At 40.3% G+C, this 22,771-nt stretch overlaps 1 protein-coding gene across 7 annotated transcripts in view; it reads right to left on the reverse strand.

Moving 5' to 3' along the window:
* DOCK4 (dedicator of cytokinesis 4) overlaps nucleotides 1-22,771 on the reverse strand; it is a 433,703-nt gene that overhangs the window by 103,402 nt on the left and 307,530 nt on the right. For all 7 annotated transcript variants that reach the window (XM_030308249.1, XM_030308247.1, XM_030308245.1 and 4 more), the window contains 2 exons: nucleotides 12,648-12,775; nucleotides 10,340-10,474 (listed from right to left, as the gene is read on the reverse strand). In XM_030308249.1, coding sequence (XP_030164109.1) covers nucleotides 10,340-10,474; nucleotides 12,648-12,775 — 263 coding nt within the window. The remainder of the gene's footprint in view (nucleotides 1-10,339; nucleotides 10,475-12,647; nucleotides 12,776-22,771) is intronic.

Here is a 22,771-nt window from a genome sequence, read left to right on the forward strand (position 1 = left end):
ACATGTACATTTTTTAAATGTCAACTACACCTTAACAAAACTTAAAAAAGACATTATGACAACACTATCAATTTATGGAATGGCACTATGTATAGGTTTGATTACATTATCAAATGCATTCCCTACTAGACCCTTGTTGGGTGAACACTATTAATTTCATTTTACATTATGATCTGCTAAGGTTAAGATATTTATCCCAGGTTTCATGGTGAGAAAATGGTGAAACTGGGATATGAACCCAAGTATCTCTGGTTCTTACTCCTACTGCTCAGACTGATTTGATTTTACAGAGATAATGTACTCAAGTTTGAGGTTATATTTCAAATATAAATAGACACATATGAATCTGTCAGTTGATAACCAGTGTCCAATGTTTTAACCTATTAAATCTCAACTTAAAAACGCAAATCTAGGGGCGCCTGGGTGGCGCAGTCGGTTAAGCGTCCGACTTCAGCCAGGTCACGATCTCGCGGTCCGGGAGTTTGAGCCCCGCATCAGGCTCTGGGCTGATGGCTCAGAGCCTGGAGCCTGTTTCTGATTCTGTGTCTCCCTCTCTCTCTGCCCCTCCCCCATTCATGCTCTGTCTCTCTCTGTCCCAAAAATAAATAAACGTTGAAAAAAACAAAAAAAAAAATTAAAAAAAACCCACGCAAATCTAGGTAGTAGAAACCCATTTAATTTCTTATCTCTTAGTTTTTCTACATCCTACCTACACTATCTCTAATATAGCTACTAGAGTAATACCTTTAAAATGTTTATTCCTAAAACATTTATTCCTAAAACATACCATCCTGTGAATAGTAATATACCTTGAAGTTGAAAGAATTACATATACTTGCAATAATTTTAGTAATAAGAAGAGAAATTATTCAAAAAACAAGACTTTATTTAAGTCTTTATAGTCAGTGTACACAGGGATACAGGTCAGTATCTGCATATATCACATCTGGTGCAGACTGCAAACAGCTTACCGTGGTATCTGATCTGTGGCACATTTACGATGTGTTGTTAACCCCAATATCTACTGTGCAATGTCATTTTATTCATCCATTTAATCTATTTAGGAACTCCAAGCACATTTAACCTGTAAGAAGCCTTGGTGTCCATTGGCCACAGCAACATTTTTCTAGGTATATCTCCTAAGGCAAGGAAAACAAAAGCTAAATAAACTATTGGGGGAGGGGTGCCTGGGTGGTTCAGTTGGTTAAGTATCAGGCTCTTGATTTCAGCTCAGGTCATGTCATAACCTCATGGTTCATCAATTTGAGTCCTGCATTGGGTTCTGCGCTGGCTGACAGCATGGAGCCTCCTTGGGACTCTCTCTCTCTCCTTCTCTCTCTGCCCCTCCCCTGCTCTCTCTCTCTCAAAAATAAATAAATAATCATTAAAAAAATAATATATTTAAAAAAGTAAATTACTGGGACTACATCAAAATAAAATGCTTTTGTAAAACAAAGGAAACCACCAATAGAACAAAAAGACAACATATTGAATGGAAGAAGATATTTGCAAATGATATACCCAACAAGGCATTTAATTAACATCCAAAATATAAAAATAACACCAAAAACCCCCTAAACAGTGTGGTTTAAAAACAGGCAGAGAACCTGAATAAACATTTTTCCAAGAAGACATACAGATGGCCAACGAATTCATGAAAAGATTCTCCACATCACTCATCATCAAGAAAATGCAAATTGAAGCCACAATAAGATATCGCTTCACACCTGTTTGAATGCCTAAAATCCAAAAGACAAGAAACAACAAGTGCTGGAGAGGAGGTGGAGGAAAAGGAACCCTCATGTAGTGTTGGTGGGAATGCATATTGGTACAGCCACTGTGGAAAACAGTATGGAGGTTCCTCAAAAAATTAAAAACAGAAAGACCATATGACTCAGTAATTCCACTATCGGGTATTTTCCCAAAGAAAATGAAACACTGATTCGAAAGGATATAGGTACCCTTGTGTTTACTGCAGCATTATTTACAATTTACAATAGTCAAGACATGGAGGCAATATAAGTGTCTATTGAGGGACCAATGGATAAGGAAAATGTGGTATATTATGCAACCTTAAAAAAAGGGTGAGATTGTGCCGTTTGAGACAACATGGATGGACCTAGAGGTTATTATGGTAAATGAAAGAAGCCAGACTGAGGAAGAGAAATACTGAATGATTTCACTTACAAATAGAATCTTTAAAACTTGAATAAATACACAAAAAGCAGAGTCAGACCTATAAATACAGAGAACTGAAGGCTGCCAGAGGGGGCAGGGGGTGAAAGGCTGGGCAAAATGGGTGAAGAGGAGAGGAAGATACAGGCCTCCAGTCATGGTATGAGTAAATCATAGGAGTAAAAGGCAGAGTATAAGGAATACAGTCAGTGATATTGTAAGAGTAATGGAATAGTACAGACGGTAGCTACCCTGGTATAAATCTGCCCAATCACTAAGTTGTACATCTGAAACAAACCTAACATTGTGTATTGACCATACTCAGAAAAAAAGCTTAGATGTCCAATATCTTACTCATGTACTTTTGTCCATAATGTGATTTTTTGTTTTTAAAATATTTGAAGTCTCTGTCTGAAAACGAAGAGTCAGCAATTTGTTAAAATGATAAATAAAAACCAATGTTAGCCAACATCAGGATGCTGGGAATTATTCACGTATAAATTGGCTTTAAAACTCTATGTGTCTCAGTGGTTTACGTCTACCTTATTTACATTGAGTACAAAGGATATTTCTATTAATAATTGTGAATAACAAGAGTATTAGAGGGCTACAACAATAGTCTTCATGAAATCTTCTATTATACCTATGCACTATTTTTTTCCAGAAATTTCTTACTCAATTCTCCTGAAAATCTTCCCATCCCCTGACCACACGCCCACAGGGCATGAAAACTTCAGCTAAGTCCATCAGAGTATCTTTCTTAGACATGGCCTATGCTGAGTTGGGTCACCTGCACTACAGATGGTGCTAAACCAAATTATGTGCAAAGAAAAGAAGCATTTATAAATTGTAAGGAACCCTAGAGTCCAATTACTTGAGGGTGTGAGCAAATGGCCATGTATACTGCTTTATAAAATCTGCTTCCACATACAACTAGATTTTTGAAAAGAACCAATTACAATGGTGTTTTTTTTTCTTTCCAGTAAGAGAAAGCATTTTCAAGTTTCAAGAACAGTTGGTAGAAGAACAAAAAGTACAATCCTTTTAAACAGTAAAAATAAGGCTCCTGTTATCTCGAATTATGATACAGCAGAAGCCAGTCCTCCTGTTCACGTCGTGGGGGGGGGGGGGCAGCGTGACAGCTAAGCTACTTGGAAGAGAACTGAACACTTCACGACACGCTGTGGGACCTGCCTTTACCCACAGTACGTCCACTTATTGTGGGCACTTTTACTGCGAAGACTGAAAAGTGTTCAATGTAGGACTGCCATGTAAACACACCCTATTATTCAGAGAGCCATGTTGTCCAGGAGAAAATGGTGAAGAAACGAAGTCCTCCGTGCCCACAGAGAACTGACCCTGTGAATGACCAGCTCGTGTGTCTCACCACAGAATTACTTGTAATAGCATTACCTATAACACCCTCATTATTCAGCAGTAATAATAACACTACTGTGACTATTGTTGCCGCCACAGTAACTCATGGCTCATGTTTACTGATACTGTTTAAACAGTCAACAGATCTGATGAAATCCTCACACTAACTTTAAGAAATGTGCAATGATTTTGTTTTAAAGATAAGGTAACAGAAGTGGAGAGGTATTAGTAAGTTGCCCAAGAGCACGCAGGGGAGGAAGTGGCAAAGTAGGATTCACATCAGATCGGCTGAGTACCCTCAAAAAAACGTCTTCAGGCATAAAATCAAAGGTGCTAAATAATTAAAGTGCAGGTTTCCTAGCAAATCTCAATCGACATACCTTGAGAGAGTTTGGGTTTTTTTGGAAAGTGGAGGGGGTGCCACATGGCGATGCTCAGGAAATTTCTCTTCACGTGAATTTCCTAAAATTTACAACAATGGATGATCATCCTGTCTGCTCTTCTCCCAACTTCATCTGCAAACTTGATTCAGGGCCTTCAAATCTCTTAACGCACACTGGTTATCACAGTGTGAAGGCCTGAAGGCCATGCATATCCCAGAGAGATTTGTCACTGACAACCCAGCCTGAAGATACCGAACACTCTGAAAAGGTGTTTTATCTTTTGACTTCAGGCAGTCTTTATCCACCTTCAGAGTTTGCTCTGATTTTATTTGCTGGCTGGGCTATTACAATTTTAAAACCATGTTAGAGCTGTATTGCCAGGCAGCAGTTAAAATGTTGCCATCAAAACCATAATGAAGGAGAACTTTCTTCTGCTTTGGAGAAGATGGCGTGGATACACTTTTACCTGTCCCTCCTGCTAACTGTGACTTTAAAAGCCTTGCTATCAGACTTTAGCCTCTACTACAAAGCTGTAATCATCAAGACAGCATGGTATTGGCACAAAAACAGACACATAGACCAATGGAATGGAGTAGAGACTCCAGAATTGGATCTACAAAAGTATGGCCAACTAATCTTTGACAAAGCAGGAAAGAATATCCAATGGAAAAAAGACAGTCTCTTTAACAAATGGTGCTGGGAGAACTGGAAAGCAGAAGAATGAAACCAGACCACTTTCTTACACCATTCACAAAAATAAACTCAAAATGGATGAAAGACCTGAATGTGAGACAGGAAACCATCAAAACCCTAGAGGAGAAAGCAGGAAAAAACCTTTCTGACCTCAGCCACAGAAATTTCTTACTTGACACATCCCCAAAGGCAAGGGTGTTAAAAGCAAAATGAACTATTAGGACCTCATCAAGATAAAAAGCTTCTGCACTGCAAAGGAAACAATCAACAAAACTAAAAGGCAACCAATGGAATGGGAAAAGATATTTGCAAATGACATATCGGACAAAGGCCAGTATCCAAAATCTATAAAGAACCCACCAAACTCCACACCTGAAAAACAAATAATCGAGTGAAGAAATGGGCAGAAGACATGAATAGACACTTCTCTAAAGAAGACATCCAGATGGCCAACAGGCACATGAAAAGATGCTCAACGTCGCTCCTCATCAGGGAAAAACAAATCAAAACCACACTCAGATACCACCTCACGCCAGTCAGAGCGGCTAAAATGGACAAATCAGGAGACTATAGATGCTGGCGAGGATGTGCAGAAACGGGAACCCTCTTGCACTGTTGGTGGGAGTGCAAACTGGTGCAGCCACTCTGGAAAACAGTGTGGAGGTTCCTCAAAAAATTAAAAATAGATCTACCCTATGACCCAGAAATAGCACTGCTAGGAATTTACCCAAGGGATACACGAGTGCTGATGCATTGGGGCACTTGTACCCCAATGTTTATAGCAGCACTTTCAACCAATAGCCAAATTATGGAAAGAGCCTAAATGTCCATCAACTGATAAATGGATAAAGAAGGTGTGGTTTATACACACAATGGAGTACTATGTGGCAATGAGAAAGAATGAAATATGGCCTTTTGTAGCAACATGGATGGAACTGTAGGGTGTTACGCTAAGTGAAATAAGTCATACAGAGAAAGACAGATACCATATGTTTTCACTCTTATATGGATCCTGAGAAACTTAACAGAAGACTATGGGGGAGGGGAAGAAAAAAAAAAGTTAGAGAGGGAGGGAGCCAAAGCATAAGAGACTCTTAAAAACTGAGAACAAACTGAGGGTTGATGGGGGATGGGAGGGAGGGGAAGGTGGGTGATGGGCATTGAGGAGAGCACCTGTTGGGATGAGCACTGGGTGTTGTATGGAAACCAATCTGATAGTAAATTTCATATTAAAATAAATAAATAAATAAAATTAAAAAAAACCTGAGAATAAACTGAGGGTTGATGGGGGGTGGGAGGGAGGGAAGGGTGGGTGATGGGCACTGAGGAGGGCACCTGTTGGGATGAGCACTGGGTATTGTATGGAAACCAATTTGACAATAAATTTCATTAAAAAAAATAAATAAAAATAAATAAATAAAAACCTTGCTATCACATATAAAACAGAAGAAGAGTCTGAAGGTGGAGAAAAGAGAGCAGTCTGACCAGGGACTTTGGGACCTGAGGGACATAATATTTAGTTCTCTGGGATTTCTTTCTGTTTCAGATATCCCACACCTGGAGTTGGAGAAGCTGGCCACCCTGAAACACCAACAATTACAAACAAAAATCCCCCAAAAAAGCCTACACTCTTTGGCCAAAGGATCAGGAAAGGGGCAGTTTACCAGGACAAAACTTTCAGTCATAACTGATCCAGTCCAGCTGAACACCATAAAAAACTGTGGGCTCACCCACAGCAATGCAGAGCTGAGACTGGCACTCTCACGAAGCTGTGCACAGATGCCCTAATACCTCTCTGAGATAAAGCCAAATAGGGACCAGGTGCTTTCCCGCTCAATGGTCAGTGTTGAAGACAATATGGGGAATGCAAATTTCTATGTCAGGCCATAATGACATAACACCACCCCCTTCTGCTGCCAAGTGGTATCCCATAAAGCCAGCTGAAACAATAAGTTTAAGTAAGATGCAGAGTCTTGTAAAATCAAGATGTCCAGACTTCAGCTGAAAGTCACTTATCATAACAAGAACCAGGGAGATCTCAAATTGAATGAAAAAGGACTGAATCAGTGTCAACACTGAGATAAAAGAATGTTAGAATTATCTGGCACAGCTTATGCAAAAAGTAACTCAAAACGGTTCAAAGACTTAAATGTAAAATATAAAACTAAAACTTTTAGGAAGAAAACCTAGGAGATAAACTTTAGGATATAGGGCTAGATAAAATTATGCTTAGACTTGACATCACAAGAATGATCCATACAAGGAAAAACTGACAAAGTGAACTTCATCAATATTAAATTTTTTTTGCAGAAGACCTTGTTAAGAGGATGAGGAAACAAGCTATAGAAAGGGAAAAAATATAAACCACATTCTCAATAAAGGACTAGTATCTAAAATATACAAAGAACCCTCAAAATTCAACAGTCAAAAACAATCCAGTTAGAAAATGGGAAAAAGACATGAAGAAGCATTTCACAGAAGAGGATATATAGGAGACAAATCTAAGAAAAAATGTTCAGCATCATTAGCCATTAGGGGAATGCAAATTAAAATCACAGTAAGATATTACTACCTATCTAACAGAATACATCACCCAACAACAACAAAAAAATGGCAACACCAAATGTTGAAGAGGATGCTGAGAAATTGGATCATTCATACATTGCATATATGAGAATGTAAAATGATACCGTCACTATGGAAAACAGTTTGGCAGTTTCTTTAAATACCAAACATGCAACTACTATACAATTCAAGAACAATGCTTCTAGGAATTTATCCTAGAGAAACGAAGACTTATGTTTACATAAAAACCGGCACAGAAACATTTATAGCAGCTCTGTTCATAATAGCCAAAATGTGAAAACAACCCAGGTGTCCTTCACCTGAGCAATACTGAGCAATAATAAAGAACCAAATGTTTATATATTTATGTATTTATGTGTGTGTACACACACACACACACACACACACACACACATATATATATATATATATATATATATATATATATAATAACCTGGATGAATCTCCAGAGAATTATGTGGAGTTAGAAAAAAAGCCTATTACATGATTACATGTATAAATGATTATATTTCTACAACATGCTGGAAATGCCAAAATTATAAAAATGGAGAAGATTTGTGATTATCAGGGTTAAGGAAGAGGTGGAAATGGGAAGGAAGTGGGTTTGGCTATAAAAAAGCAACATGAGGGATCCGTAGGGTGATGGAAATATTCTGTGTCTTGACTATATCAATGTCAATATCCTAGCTGTGATACTGTCCTATAGTTCTCTAAAATGTTACCACTGTGGAAACTGGGTAAAAGCTCTGTAGTATTTCTTACAACTCTTACAACTCTGTAATAATTCTTACAACTGCATGTGATTCTACAATTATCACAGAATAAAAAAGGTTAATTAAAAAAAAAAAAACATGAAAGAAGGGACACATGTCAGCCGGTTAAGTGTCTCTTGATTTTGGCTCAGGTCATGATCCCATGGTTTATGGGACTGAGCCCTATGTGGGGCTCTGCGCTGATGGCGTGGAGCCTGCATGGGATTCTCTTTGTCCCTCTCTCTCTTTGCCCCTCCCTGCACACACACAACCATATACATGTGTACAAACTCTCTCTCAAAATAAACATATTAAAAAAAGAAACAACATGAAAGAACAAAATAAAAAAAATTCAATATAAAAAACCCCAAGCCAGGCATCTGGGTGGCTCAGTCAGTTAAGTGGCCAACTTTGGCACAGGTCACGATCATGCGATTCTGGAGTTGGAGCCCCCCGTCAGGCTCTGTGCTGACAGCTCAGAGCCTGGAGGCTGCTTCGGATTTCTGGGTCTCCTTCTCTCACTGCCCCTTTCCTATTGTGTTCTGTCTCTCTCTCAAAATAAATAGACATTAAAAAAAAAAAAAAAAACCCAAACATTCAAACCAAAAATAAACTCCAGTAGTATTAAGCAACACGTTTTGAGCCTCTACTATGGACCAAGTAGTGCACTTGGTGATACACGAAGTAATACGCTAAGCTAACGCTATGAGGTAGGTACTATTTTCCACATGAAACTGAGAAAACAATCACTTGCTCCTATTTGTTTAAATGAGGCAGTACAGCTAGTGCATGTATTAGGAAGTTTTTCATACTATCTTAAACTTAGTTTGTTAAAAGAAAGAGTTTAACTTTATTTCCCAAACTCACAGCTTGGTTTCCTTAGGTGAATCTCAGCTCTGAAAGCAGAGAAAATAAAATTTAACGTAAGGTGGCCATCCTGAAACAGTCAGGAGAACTTGGTAGGAGAGTCAGGGCAGACTTTTTATCTTTTTAAGTAAAAGTAAAAATTAATTTCATCAAGGGCTAGGCAACAGTCTTAAGACAAGGTTCTATAATGGAGGATTTATAAAAATAATGGCTAAAAGCTGACATTTTTGTCAATTTTTTGAAAACTACTGCATCTACTGCCATTTCTGATGTTTTGAAGACTATTCTTCAACAGACCTAAAAAAAAAAACAACATTCTTGGTCAACTGAATTTGCGTTTTATTTTTTTTTTAATTTTATTTTTATTTCTATTTTTTTATTTTTTTTCAATATACGAAATTTATTGTCAAATTGGTTTCCATACAACACCCAGTGCTCATCCCAAAAGGTGCCCTCCTCAATACCCATCACCCACCCTCCCCTCCCTCCCACCCCCCATCAACCCTCAGTTTGTTCTCAGTTTTTAACTGTCTCTTATGCTTTGGCTCTCTCCCACTCTAACCTCTTTTTTTTTTTTTTCCCTTCCCCTCCCCCATGGGTTCCTGTTAAGTTTCTCAGGATCCACATAAGAGTGAAAACATACAGTATCTGTCTTTCTCTGTATGGCTTATTTCACTTAGCATAACTTTCTCCAGTTCCATCCACGTTGCTACAAAGGGCCATATTTCATTCTTTCTCATTGCCATGTAGTACCCCATTGTGTATATAAACCACAATTTCTTTATCCATTCATCAGTTGATGGACATTTAGGCTCTTTCCATAATTTGGCTATTGTTGAGAGTGCTGCTATAAACATTGGGGTGAATTTGAGTTTTAAATAGAAATCTATCCATGCATCCATCATCTCTATAGACACACACACATGAAAATATATACATATACATAAGCTATCAAATAGGTTATTTCTTAATATTTTATAAATTATATTACAGTGGACTCATAAAACAGTGAATACTGAAGGTTACTTAGAAATTACCAAGTCAAACTTTCTCATCTCATAGCTGAGGAAACTGAAGCCTCCCCAAATTAAGATCCTTACTATTCACAGTGTAAAATCCAGAATTAAAACTCAGGATCCCTGACTCCTGTTCCTCGGTTTCACTATTCTTACTTCCTCAAGCAATTTGATGGATGAAAAGAGAATGAAACATCGAGGGGACTGGGGACACAGAATCACAGGGCAATTTAAATTGGTCAAAGTGAGAGCTATTAACAAATGCAGCTTTCTGCAATTAAACATATTTTAATCCATGATCTTTTCACAAACAATGCTTCTTATTCCCTGGCAAAATGAAAGCAGCCTCATCTATATTTGAAATGCACACAGGACACTCCCCCAAGGCCAGATTTCCCAGATTCCTATCATAACCCACCCTCAAAGGGACTGAAGCCTTTACAAGCACAACTATGTTCTGTTCCACGTGTCATTTGCTTTAGGATCTTACAGTGACATCCTGGAACTGGAGCCGCATCGCGGAGCCAGATGACTGAGGTCGACTGGTGATCTCCAATATGGTTCTCAGCAAGATGTCCAGCAGGCTGGCCACTATCACATCGATTTCCTCCAACACAGATTTTTCCTTAAAAGAAAGAAATAAGGAGTTCAGGCAATTGTGGCTGAATATGTGTATTAATCTCTCTGTAACGGAAAAGGGGGGAAAAAAACCACATCAAAAAGAGAACTGGATAACTTGACAGACCTGGACCTCACCTATGTCACCTTAGTAAATGGCCTTCTTTTATAGACAACAAAGGCACAGAGAACTTAACAGCTTACCCAAGAGAACCCAGCTAGGCTGTGCAGTTGTGCCTGAGTGGTGCCAATGACAAGGTGGGGTGATGTCCTGGAAAGCATCAAACTACTCCAGAGCACTAGCTGTGCACTAACACAGTGTGTGATGTGGCCAAGTCAGATGCCTTTCTAGGTCTGATTCCTCACTGAAAGTCCCTCTTGTTTCCCCAAGTCCTTAATTCTTTTTATTTTAGACTGTGCTTACATACACTCTTCTTGAGCTGCACAGTTATTTTCTAAAATTCCATTTAAGTGCAAACAACTATTCCTATAAAAATGATTTTTAAAAAGCTCTACAGGTGTAGACTGCACAACATTCAGTATAGATGAATACCATGAGCTCCAGACTGAACCTCATGTCAATGGCCACAGTGGACTGCTTCCCTAAAGGAGAATTAATACTATCCAAGCCCCCAGGACTTGAGAGAGAAACCCAAGTTGCTCTTCTCTGACTGTATGCAGTAGAGTTGGATTCTGATTACAACTGCACAAGACAAAACTCTGTGTACTCAGGCTCTCTACCAAGGAGACTGTCTTCCAAACACACAAACAAAAACTTTTACAAAGTGTGAATCTGAAAGAGCTTTTTGGCCACGGTTTTATGATAAACTTTCTTACACTTCCGATAAAACTACCATAGTTTCCCCTCCAGGGCAGAGTTTCTGTTCTGAATTCCTTATCAGATAAGTCCAAAAGCTGACTGCAACTTCCAAACTGAAGTAGACAGGAGAAATTAAAAAAAAATCTTTTCCACTACTGCTGATACTTGTTTTCAGTTTTCTGCAGTGAACTATCTCACTTAGCAGAATTATGGTTTATAAAAACATTCTAACTAGGCACAGCATAGCTATTCTTTACTGAATGACATAGAAAAGTTTTAAAGCAAAACTATCATTCTCTCCCTGTTGTCACTCTTCGACCCAGTCCCAGATCACCCTTGGGGCCTGGGATCACGGGGATGTGGAAAAATCAGTCGTCCCTCCCCATGCAGATCTTACTACACTTTTATACACAGAGTTTCTGCCCTTCTCCTCTCAAGTGTCAACTTTGTTCCCACGGTGCGGGGCCCTCTCTCAATTACGTCCACTCGGGTCCCAAGCCAGCTCACTGCTGAGCCCTTCAGAAGGCGATCCTAGGTAACAGAGACAACAATGGGGAAACTATATAGTGTATGGCAGGGAGGCAGAGGCACAGGAGTCTCAGCACTGCTCTGTACAAGCTGTCAAAGATGAGCAAATGCCAATTCACGGCTGCAGGCTGACAGAACTAGAACAGGACACCCTTTCCATGTGGATTTAACATCAGTCCCATGAGCCATGAACATGAGTATCCAAAGAATTGTCCTCATTTCTAAGTAAGCATGTGATTTTTTGCTATTTGCCCTGTATCTTCTAATGCGACTATACAGCACCAAGACTCAGGTACATCCACAGGAATTCCCAAAGCCCCTGACAATTCAGTATTATTGTTGGGGCTGGGTAATGACTGTAGTGCAAGACATCCTTGGTCTCCTGGGCCCTTCCTCTGCTTCTACGATTTCTGTGGGACCCAAGGGCCATGGGCCCAAGGGCCATGGCCAAGCTCTGAGCATTACCATGCAGCCTTCCACAGAACGGGCCCCAAAAGACTTCACTTTACAGGCAGTAATTTATTCTTGCCACAGAGTATTCATCATATCAAGATTAAAGACACATGTGGGAGGCTTTGAGATTTCTAATTTTTCTCACTGGGTATTCAGTTCTTTCTTGAAATACAAGTTGAGGAGGTTATTTGGGGTTACAGCAATCTCACAAGGTTAAAAAAAATATTTCAGAAGAATAGCAAAATGTCCAACCCAGCTGGAAATAAAAGTGAGAGTCTCAGAGGGTTATTCTTCAGTGTGGTTTCTCTGAAAACTTGAGAGTTTTTATTTCCAGAAGCCATTTGATGGGAACTACATACTATGATCTGTATTTACTCACTGAGCTATTTTTCTTGATGAGACAAAATACGTTGCTAAGGATTCGTGCACACATGATCAGGTCCTTCTGTTCTTGCAGGTGCATGTGGAGGTGATGTAACACGACAGGCAGGAGAATGTACCTGGAATCTGGAGAGAACAGAAGCATTAGTGTCACATCTATGGAGGCCCATGCCAACCTTGTACACACCCATACCTACTCTAACTGTACTGGTTAAACGATTAACACATAGTGAAAAGCTACATAATTGGTATTGGAAAAAAAGTAGTCCATTTCCCTAATCCATGATTCCTGCACTCAAGAAGTCTTTGACTCTTATACTGAAAATAGGTTATTTTTTTAAATTGTCTGTTTTACCTCCAAATATCTAAATGGCATGCTTATCTGGCCATTTTCTGATTTTTCATTGAGACTGACCATCCAGTGACTTCTTACTATAGTAGGTGAAAATTTAGCTTTTCTTACCCTCTTGTCTTCTCCCCAGTCTCGGAAAAAAAAAATTTTTTTGTCACAATTTCTGGCTAAATTAACATTTTGCATTTGCTGCCATTCTGATTTCCAGTGCTTTGCACATGACCAAGTTTTTGTTTTACTTTTGTTTATCTCTCTTTAAAAGCTTTCAGGAAATTATTCCTGGTAATTCAAATTTTCATGACCACGTGCCTTGCTTTGGCCGTTGAAACCTACAAAAACTCATGTCCTTCAGCGCTGGGATCTTGCCTTGAAGTACTTCCAGCATTATTTCCTTTTCTCTATTTCTTCTGTCCTCAGTCTGGAACTCTGACTACACTGACATCACGAATCTCTTAAAATATCTTTTCTTGATTTTTTTTTCCCATCTTTTTGCCCAACTTCTTTATCTTCCAACTCTTCTATTCAATTTTCTTGTTTTTGCTACCCTATATTTAATCTCCAAGAGTTCGTTCTTATTTCCACCTGGGCCACCACACAGCTCCTTGTGCTCAGAAGGGCCCCACACTTGGTTTCATGCTCGGCTGCTCCCATGATGAAATTCCCAATAATTTTCAAAGAGGTATTGAATTTTTATTATGCAGCCTTTCCTGTTTATTATTCCTTCTTTATTTCTTTTTACAGAAGGTTTCATTCTTGTTTCACGGATGCACTATTTTCTCTTTCTGGGTTAGTTGGGAGACAATTTTGTGATTTCTTTTTCTCCTTGAATTATCTTTTTCTTTCAAGTTCTTTTTTCTGTTTGTTCATTTTGGCTTCTGCTTTCACATTTAAGGTTTTCGTACAGTATCTGTTGATTGCTGTCTGTCTTTACAAGCAAGTCACTAACATGCTAACTGGGTGGGGGGGACCCACAACAGTGCCTCGGCAAGCTTGTAAACTGGTGAAGCTTCACAGCAAGGAGGGAAGGCATCCAGATGTTTCATCAGGGGACCCTCAAATTTCAGAATCCAAGATGCCTTTTCTTGGGCTTGTCAGTTTCTCTACAGAGGAATCTGCCAAACTCCTCTCTGGGGAGCATGAAACCATCATCTTCTAGTAACTTGAAATCAGGAAAAGAAGGGGCAGGTGAGGGTCTCTTTGTTTAATTGTGAGGCCCTGTTTATGGTGTGGAGCCTCATTCTCAAATTTAGCAGGCTCTGAACTCCTGAATCTAGGCACATCTCATTCACTTTCTTTAGAGGGTAAGCTTTCCATTTTTGGCTACATTGACTATTCTGTCTAAGGACTTTTTATTCAATTTTTTTTTATTTCTAGCACCCTTAATTTTCAGATACCTTGTATTTTCTTTTTATTTTTCTTCGTTTTTTGTAAAGTTTATTTATTTTTCATAATCTCTGTATCCAACATGGGGCTCGAACTCACGACCTTGAGATCATGAGTCACCTGCTCTTCTGACTAAGCCAGTCAGGTGCTCCTGAATACCTGCTATTTTCAATTCTTGATCCTTTCTGAAACAGCTCCGTGCCGTCTGCGGATCTGTGGTGTAAAGTAGCCTGTTCTTGGCACCACTCCAACACCACACACCTGTGTGCATCAGCCTTCTCTCGTCTGCTGTCAGCTGCCACTCATCTTTGTCAAAACTGTTGAGATTTATGCCTTGTCATCTCTTCTCCCAGGCTCATAAACTTGGGAGATTACACATTTAAAAAAAAATTCCTTGGGGCACCTGGGTGGCTCATTTGGTTAGGCAGCCGACTTTAGCTCAGGTCGTGATCTTGTGGTCCGTGAGTTTGAGCCCCATGTCGGGCTCTGTGCTGACAGCTCAGAGCCTGGAGCCTGCTTCGGATTCTGTGTCTCCTCCTCTCTCTGCCCCTCCCCTGCTCACACTCTGTTTCTATCTCTCTCAAAAATAAATAAACATTAAAAAAATTAAAAATTCCCTTACCGACCACAGATACAAAAACCCTTTTCACACCTTTGGCAGATCATTTCTAGCAATATGTAAAATACATATTATTACTTCATGACCAGGTAGTGTTTATCTTAAAAGCAAGGTTTGTTAAACATCTGAAAATCATACTTGTATACTTTCACCAGGGGAGAAAAGTAAGTACAATCGATTCTTGTTATTCATGGTAGTTTTAAGTTGGAACAAGTCACTGGAAAACCATGAAATGGCAAATAACTAATCATTTCTCCTAGGGGAAGTATATGTGTGTATAATATAGGATGCATATCCCACATAGGTAACAATATTAAATCCTAAAAACAACTCATCCAGGTAGATTCTATTTTCTTTATTTGATAAAAGAGAACACGAGGTTTAGAGGTGCTAAGTGACTTGCCTGAGGCTACCCCACGAAGAAGGGCCAGAGTTGGGATTCAAACTCTAGCAGCTGGCCCCGGAGATGAGCTTCTTGCACTGAGCTGCACTGCCCCCTACTGCTCCATCCTCTAGTTGGACGAGCATGAGAGTGGAAGGGAATGCAGAGCATTGCAGTGTTTGAGCTCAGCTGGGAATCTGTGTATTCTGCTACTCAAATATTTCACTGCTTTGTGCAAGTCCACGAATGAACGTGAGAGGGTCACAAGTATTGATTTTGAGGTCACAAACACATTTTAATAAGGAAATCCATAAATAAAGAATTTTGACTGTATAAGGATCATTTCTCTATCAATTGGAAGTCTTATATTTATCCCTAATTTGTCATTAAATAAGTATTTGAAACAGTAACGTAACTGACTTATGCAGTATATATTTCAATCTTTTGAAAAAGTAACAAGTATGCTTATTGTCCTGAGTGTTTACTTTTTTTTTTTTTTTAACGTTTATTTATTTTTGAGACAGAGAGAGACAGAGCATGAACGGGGGAGGGTCAGAGAGAGGGAGACACAGAATCCGAAACAGGCTCCAGGCTCTGAGCTGTCAGCACAGAGCCCGACGCGGGGCTCGAACTCACGGACCGCGAGATCGTGACCTGAGCCGAAGTCAGCCGCTCAACCGACTGAGCCACCCAGGTGCCCCAAGTGTTTACTTTTCAACAGGATGTCATAAGCAAAAAACTATTGTTAAGACTGTAATTGTCATATTATTTATGGATATGCCCACTTGCAAATGCCCTAGCTCCTTTCCCTGATCTGCTTGATTTTCTTTTTCTTTTTTAATTTTTTAAAATGTTTGTTTATTTTAGAGAGAGAGAGAGACAGAGACAGAGTGTGAGTGCGGGAGGGGTGAGAGAGAGGGAGACACAGAATTTGAAGCAGGCTCCAGGCTCTGAGCTGTCAGCACAAAGCCAGACGTGGGACTTGAACTCACAAACTGCAAGATCGTGACCTGAGCCAAAGTCAGATGCTTAACCGACTGAGCCACCCAGGTGCCCTGATCGTCTTGGTTTTCTAAATGATGTCACCTCTGCAGCAATTTCGAAAGATTATTCCTGATTTATTAAAACTCATGTATCTTATAAATAGTTGCACAAATAATTCAACTTAACTAACTCAAGAAACAATGGACAACCTAAATAACTCTATACTTAGTAAAGAAATTGAACTCATAGATCAGAAACTTCCCACAAGAAAAATTCCAGGCCCAGATGGCTTCTATGAATTCTATAAAGCATTATGGAAAAAAATCAAATCAAAGTCTACAAAAATTCTCCCAGAAAATAAACAGGGAACACAACTAACTCTTTGAGGCCAGTATTATTGATGCCAAAATTAGTCAAAGATATTACAAGAAAACTATAGATTGCTATCTCTCATGAACATAGATGCAAAAATCTTTATAAAATTTTAGCAAAATAAATCTAGTTATCTAGTTTTATATATATATAAATGATCAAATAAATGATCATATCCTATGATCAAATAGGATTTATCATTAAGGCAAATTTGGTATAATATCTGAAAGTCAATCAACATTAATTCAACATATTAACATATGTAGAGAAAATGAGCAAAACTCAGCATCCATTCATGATAAAAAGTGTCAGGAAGCTAAGAATAGAAGATAATTTTCTCAAATTGATAACGAGCATTATAATGCCTACCTTTAGCTAACGTAATAGTTAACAGTGAAAGATTGAAAGCTTTCTCCCCAAGAGCAAAATTAAGGCAGGGATGGCCAACTTCATCAACTCAATTCAGCACTGTAGTGGATTCTTTCCTAGTCAGTATAAGATATATCATATGTCATAAAGAATATGATTCTTTATCCTAATAAAAATCAGAGAGCATGCAAAATATTCACAGCTGGGAAAGCACCATTATCAGTGTTTGCATGATTGGTTTATCAACACAAGCAGGTTTGGTGCCATAGGTTTACCATCACAACAAACCACACAAGGCATAGCCATTCTTCACTTTCAGCAACACAGAACATTAAACTCCAAACTTGTAAAATAATGCACTGCAGGCTTCCTTTAAAGCCTTTAAGCCTTACCAGGAAACTTAAATACTTATTTATAAATCAATTACTTGACAAAAAGAACCAAGAAAAAGAAACTAACAAATTACATGACAGGAGTCACTGCCTCGTGATGATTAATTAGAACAGAAGATAAAGCTTATCTGGTATGTTCCTGCAGGTAGCACAATTTGATTTCTAAAAATTCAATTTGCAACCAACTGTTAAGAGAATACCAACTGCAAAAAAGCGAGGCAGGTAGACAAATAATTCGTGTGTGGTTGTGCATAAAAAGAAATATAGGACTACCTACATTGCAGATTTGCTTTTTCTCCATACTAGGGCAATGTCAGCCAATGCAAATGATACAATTGGTGGGGAAATGCCAAACTCGCTGACTGGTTAAAATGCTAATTCTTACCTTTAAAAGGAAACACTTGGACTCATCAAGCAGGACCCAAGAAAAAAAGAAAACCTGCAGTTGAACAAACACTCACTTCCCATACATTTAGCAAAAGAACCTGTTATGCAGTTTCTGTCCTTGAAAGTGTCGACACCCTCACATTCTACATCTCAGACACAGCTCACTGTGTTATGTATCTCGTGGAGTGTATAAAGGAGTGACTCTCATTTACTTTTTATTTTGCCAGTACACACGTGAGTGGATAAAGCCAGCTCCCATTAGTAATTCCCAATGGGTGTGGGGCTAGGAAGGAGGAGAAGCAGCTATTAAATGCTGGGAGCCACCAATAACTGAAATGCTAATGTCACAGATAGCAACAAAACTTGCAAATGAGCCTTTCACACCCTGGAAGGCAGACCCTGAATGGAAAGAAGGGCAGACAACACAGGGGCTACATTCTCATGCAGACAATGTCAGGATCACAGAGGGAAAACAACAGTAGAGGCCTAGAGATGATCTCTGAGTGTGGTTTTTAGAGCTCACTCCCCAGATTTATTCCCACCCTGGATGCCTCCACCACGGGGCGCCCTTTCTAAGGCTCAACAGATGCTATGCCCACTTGTTACTTTTATCAACTGTGTTCTGCTTCTGGTCTGGGCTTCCCACAGCCCAAGCTGTTCTGTTGTCATATTCATGCTCATCCTTAGCTCAGAGGTTGCTTTTCCAGTAAGATTTTTTTATGCATATCATTTATTCAATACCGATTGCTGCTCTATCCTGATTCCTAATGTGTGACCCAGAACATAGTATTCATTCATGAAACCTCTACTGAGCACCTACTATGCACCAGACACAGTGCTGGGAGCTGGAAATATCATTGTGATGAGGACAGATAAAGTCCCTGTACTCTGAGGTTTTCCTTGTGGAGCAAGGGATGAAGACAGACTTTAAACAATTAAAATCCAATTCTTTTTTCAGTTACAGCCCTAACATGTGATCCAAGAAGCAGAAAGCAAAACAGGCATGAGAAGGAGACTATGAGAGCGAGAACTGAGTGAGCAGGGCAGACTGGAGATGATTCAGAAGATGCGAGTTGCTGAGCCCAGCAGGGTGAACAAGGATCACCTAAGATCAGAGAGGAGCAGGAAAGTGTGGGTTCCACTAGAGTGAAGCACAAGGAGATGGGACCAGGCAGGTGGGGAGGGTGAGGCGACAGGGCCTGCAAGATCAATCCTCTTCTGTGTCCTCAAAACAGAGCACAATCAGTGGATGTGAGCAAGGGAGGTGGGAATGACATCGTCGGGTGTGAGTTTCTGGAAGGGAACTCTGGCTGCACAGATGGATGGGCAAAAGGAGAGGGAAGCAAGTCTGGACATGCCTGAGGGCATGCAGGCAAGGCGGCAGTGTGGGATGGACCTGTGTCTGGTCAGGGGGAGGCACAGATACGGGCCGCCGCAGAGGCCCAAGAATAGTCTCTGGAGAGGTGGAGATGAAGGGCAGAAGGAAGAGGAAGGTTTCACGGACAGCTCAGAGCTCCAGGGGTTGGTGCTGCCATATACTGAGACAGAAGGAACAGACTGAGAGGGAAAAGGGGTTTGAGGAGCTTCTGCGACATCTGCGTAGAGAAGCTGAGGACAGACGGCTACTCAGGTTTGGAGCCCAGAGGAGATATCCAGTTGCCTAGAGAAATACAACTGTGAGGGTGGTGTCGGCACATGGACCACAAACTGAGGTGGTGTGGGTGGGATGAACCCCAAGCTCACTCATGCCTCCCTACTACACAGGACCTCCTTCCCTCCCCAGGTCACAACTGCTGCATCTTATCAAATCATAACTCCTTGTTCAAAGTCAGCTTTCATGGTAAACTAGCAGCAGACTGAGGGCAGGGGCTGGATGTTTCACTAGCTACAATATCTCTAGCATCATACCTGGCATGGGGTCTGGCTGCAATACTCATTTGTTGAATAAATGAATGAACTGCCCCATGAGTCTACTGGATAGGAGAAGCAGCGGAAATGGAGCCCCCTGTGTCTCCATGTTTTAACCTGGCTTAAACAGGAAGTGAGACAGCACATTGTCACAGTCTGGCTTGCAGTGACTCTCTCTGCCACTGATCGCCCTGAGCCAGCAGAGGAACACAGCTACTCCCATATGTCAACGCAGATTGGTCAGCTGCTTGTAGCAGTGGATACAAGGCACACATCCCAGCCCGTTGCCCCCCCACCCACCCCCCCGAAAACCATTGCAGATGTGAACAGGTGATGTGTAAGAAACGAGAAGATACAGCTTTCAACCATTCCCATGTAATGTGCTTACTCACGCCAGTCAATTTAAAGATTTCAGCAGAAAGGTAAGAACACAGTTTAAATTGGGTCTTGCCATTTACATTGATTTTCACACAAATAAAACTTAGGGTAAACTATGATTTTAGGGGCACTTCCACCTTCTTCCCCAACCTCTATACGTCAGCTCTACTCTTCCTGCTATTGCCAAAGTGGTCCTCTCCAAAACTTAGACCCTTTCCTGGCCCTCAGGAAACAGGAAGATTTGTGAAGAGAGAGGGAAAAATGAGTTGTTCAATTTTTACACATTAAATATGTCTGCTTAGACCCCAGATGACTTAGATGTCAAATGCCAATCTATGTAGGTTGCAAATCTTAGCTATGGCCTTCAGGTTTGGCCATATGCCCTCGACTCTGAACTTGGGGTGTGACTAACAGGGCTAATTCTGCCTGGTTATGAAACGGCTCCAGCTCTGAGGCTGTCTGTGGACCCTTAACTCAACCTGGCTTGACTCTTCCCGTGATGTTTTCTCATACCCGTCTTTGGTATTGACTATGGTGTCCCCTCTTTCCATCTCTTTTCTGTATTAATTTTTAATCTAAGCTCAATCAGGAGTATTCTATAATCATTCTGATACCTATGCATGCATCCTCTGCTTTTTTTCTCCTTGGGATTTGTGATCGTTTTTATGGGTCAACTTGAGTGTGCTGTGGGGTGCCCAGAAATTTGGTTAAACAATATCCTAGGTGTTACATTTGAATTGGGAGCCTGAGTAAAGCAGATTGCCCTGCTCAATGCGGGTGGGCCTCAACCAATGCGCTGAAGCCTGAATAGAACCAAAGGAGGCATAAGGGAGAACGTGCTCTCTTTGCCCGTCTTTTAGCAGAGACGTCAGTCTTTTCCGACCTTCAGACTCGAAGTGCAACTTCCACCACTGGCTCCCTCAGGTCTCCAGCTGACCAACAGCAGAATTCTCAGCCAGCATAATCTGAGCTCATCCCATACAAGAAACCTTGTACACACACACACACACATAGCCTCTATTGGGTCCGTTTCTCTGGAGAACTCTAAGGCAGGATTCTAGCACAAAGAAAACTGTGAGAATTTTTTGTCTTTTCTGGGGAGTTTGTAACATTTAAGGTCTTTTTTTCCAAAATGTTTTGAAATTTATTTTCTCAAAAGTGTGGCCCAGGGGCGCCTGGGTGGCGCAGTCGGTTAAGCGTCCGACTTCAGCCAGGTCACGATCTCGCGGTCCGTGAGTTCGAGCCCCGCGTCAGGCTCTGGGCTCATGGCTCAGAGCCTGGAGCCTGTTTCCGATTCTGTGTCTCCCTCTCTCTCTGCCCCTCCCCTGTTCATGCTCTGTCTCTCTCTGTCCCAAAAATAAATAAATGTTGAAAAAAAAATTAAAAAAAAAAAAAAAAAAAAAAAAAAAAAAAAAAAAAAAAAAAAAAAGAAAGTGTGGCCCAACTGTACTCTGGACTCCTTCTTTGGATACTATGAACTCTCAGAAAATAAGGTCACATTCTCAGATTCTTCTCACTTCTATCTTACTAGCCATTTCTTTGCCGATTAGAACTAAGCTCAGAGTAGCAACGGTCTTTGCCATACTCTATGATCTGAAGAATGGTCAAGAACTAAGCACTTTATCTTTGATTGAATGTGTATCCTGTTAACACCCTGTAATGTCCTCATCTGCACTTTACCTTGTCCTATTGTAGATTTTAATTTTAAATCAGGAAAGTATCTTTTGTAACGTCCTTCTGGCCAAGATGTATGTGTACTCACACAAGTGCAGCACTTCTGAGTTTCATTTAAAAAATTTTTTTTTAATTTTTATTTATTTTTGACAGAGAGAGAGACAGAGTGTGAACAGTGAGGGGGAAGGAGAGAGGAAGACACAGAATCTGAAGCAGGCTCCAGGCTCCAAGCTGTCAGCATAGAGCCCAACGCAAACTGTGAGATCATGACCTGAGCCAAAGTCAGATGCTTAACTAACTGAGCCACCTAGGCACCCCTGAGTTTCATTTTTTAAACTTTCAATAAATTAAAAAAAAAAAAAAAAAACCTCCTAGATTTCAAAGTGTTTTTTTTGTTTTGTTTTGTTTTTTTTCCTCATATGCAGCTGAGCTATTGCCTTGGTTTTGAGTCTGTTTTACCCATATGGAGTGGACGGAGTTGTGGTCTCCCAAAGATGTCCATGTCTTAATTCCCAGAACCTGTGAATATGTAATGGCAAACTTTACAGAAGTGATTAAATTAAGGATCTTGAGATGATGAGATTATCTTGGATTATCTGGATGGGCCAATGTAAGCACATGGGTCCTCTTAGGTGAAAGAGGCAAGAAAATTGAGTCAGAGAGAAATCTGGAGATGCTACACTGCAGGCTTCAAAGACGGAGGAAGGGACCAAAAGCCCAGGAGTGCAGGTGACCCCTAGAAACTGTACGAGGCAAGAAAACAGATTCTCTCCTCGACCCTCCACAAAGGAATGCAGCTCTGTGGACACCTTAAATTTAGTCCAAGGAGAAGAATTTGGTACTTCTGCCCTACTGAACTGTCATATACAAAGTCTATGTCCATAGACTAAGTCCATAGTTTCCGATTTAGAATTTCGGAGTT

The sequence above is a fragment of the Lynx canadensis genome, chromosome A2 (genome assembly GCF_007474595.2).
Source record: "Lynx canadensis isolate LIC74 chromosome A2, mLynCan4.pri.v2, whole genome shotgun sequence".
Taxonomy (NCBI): Eukaryota; Metazoa; Chordata; class Mammalia; order Carnivora; family Felidae; genus Lynx; species Lynx canadensis.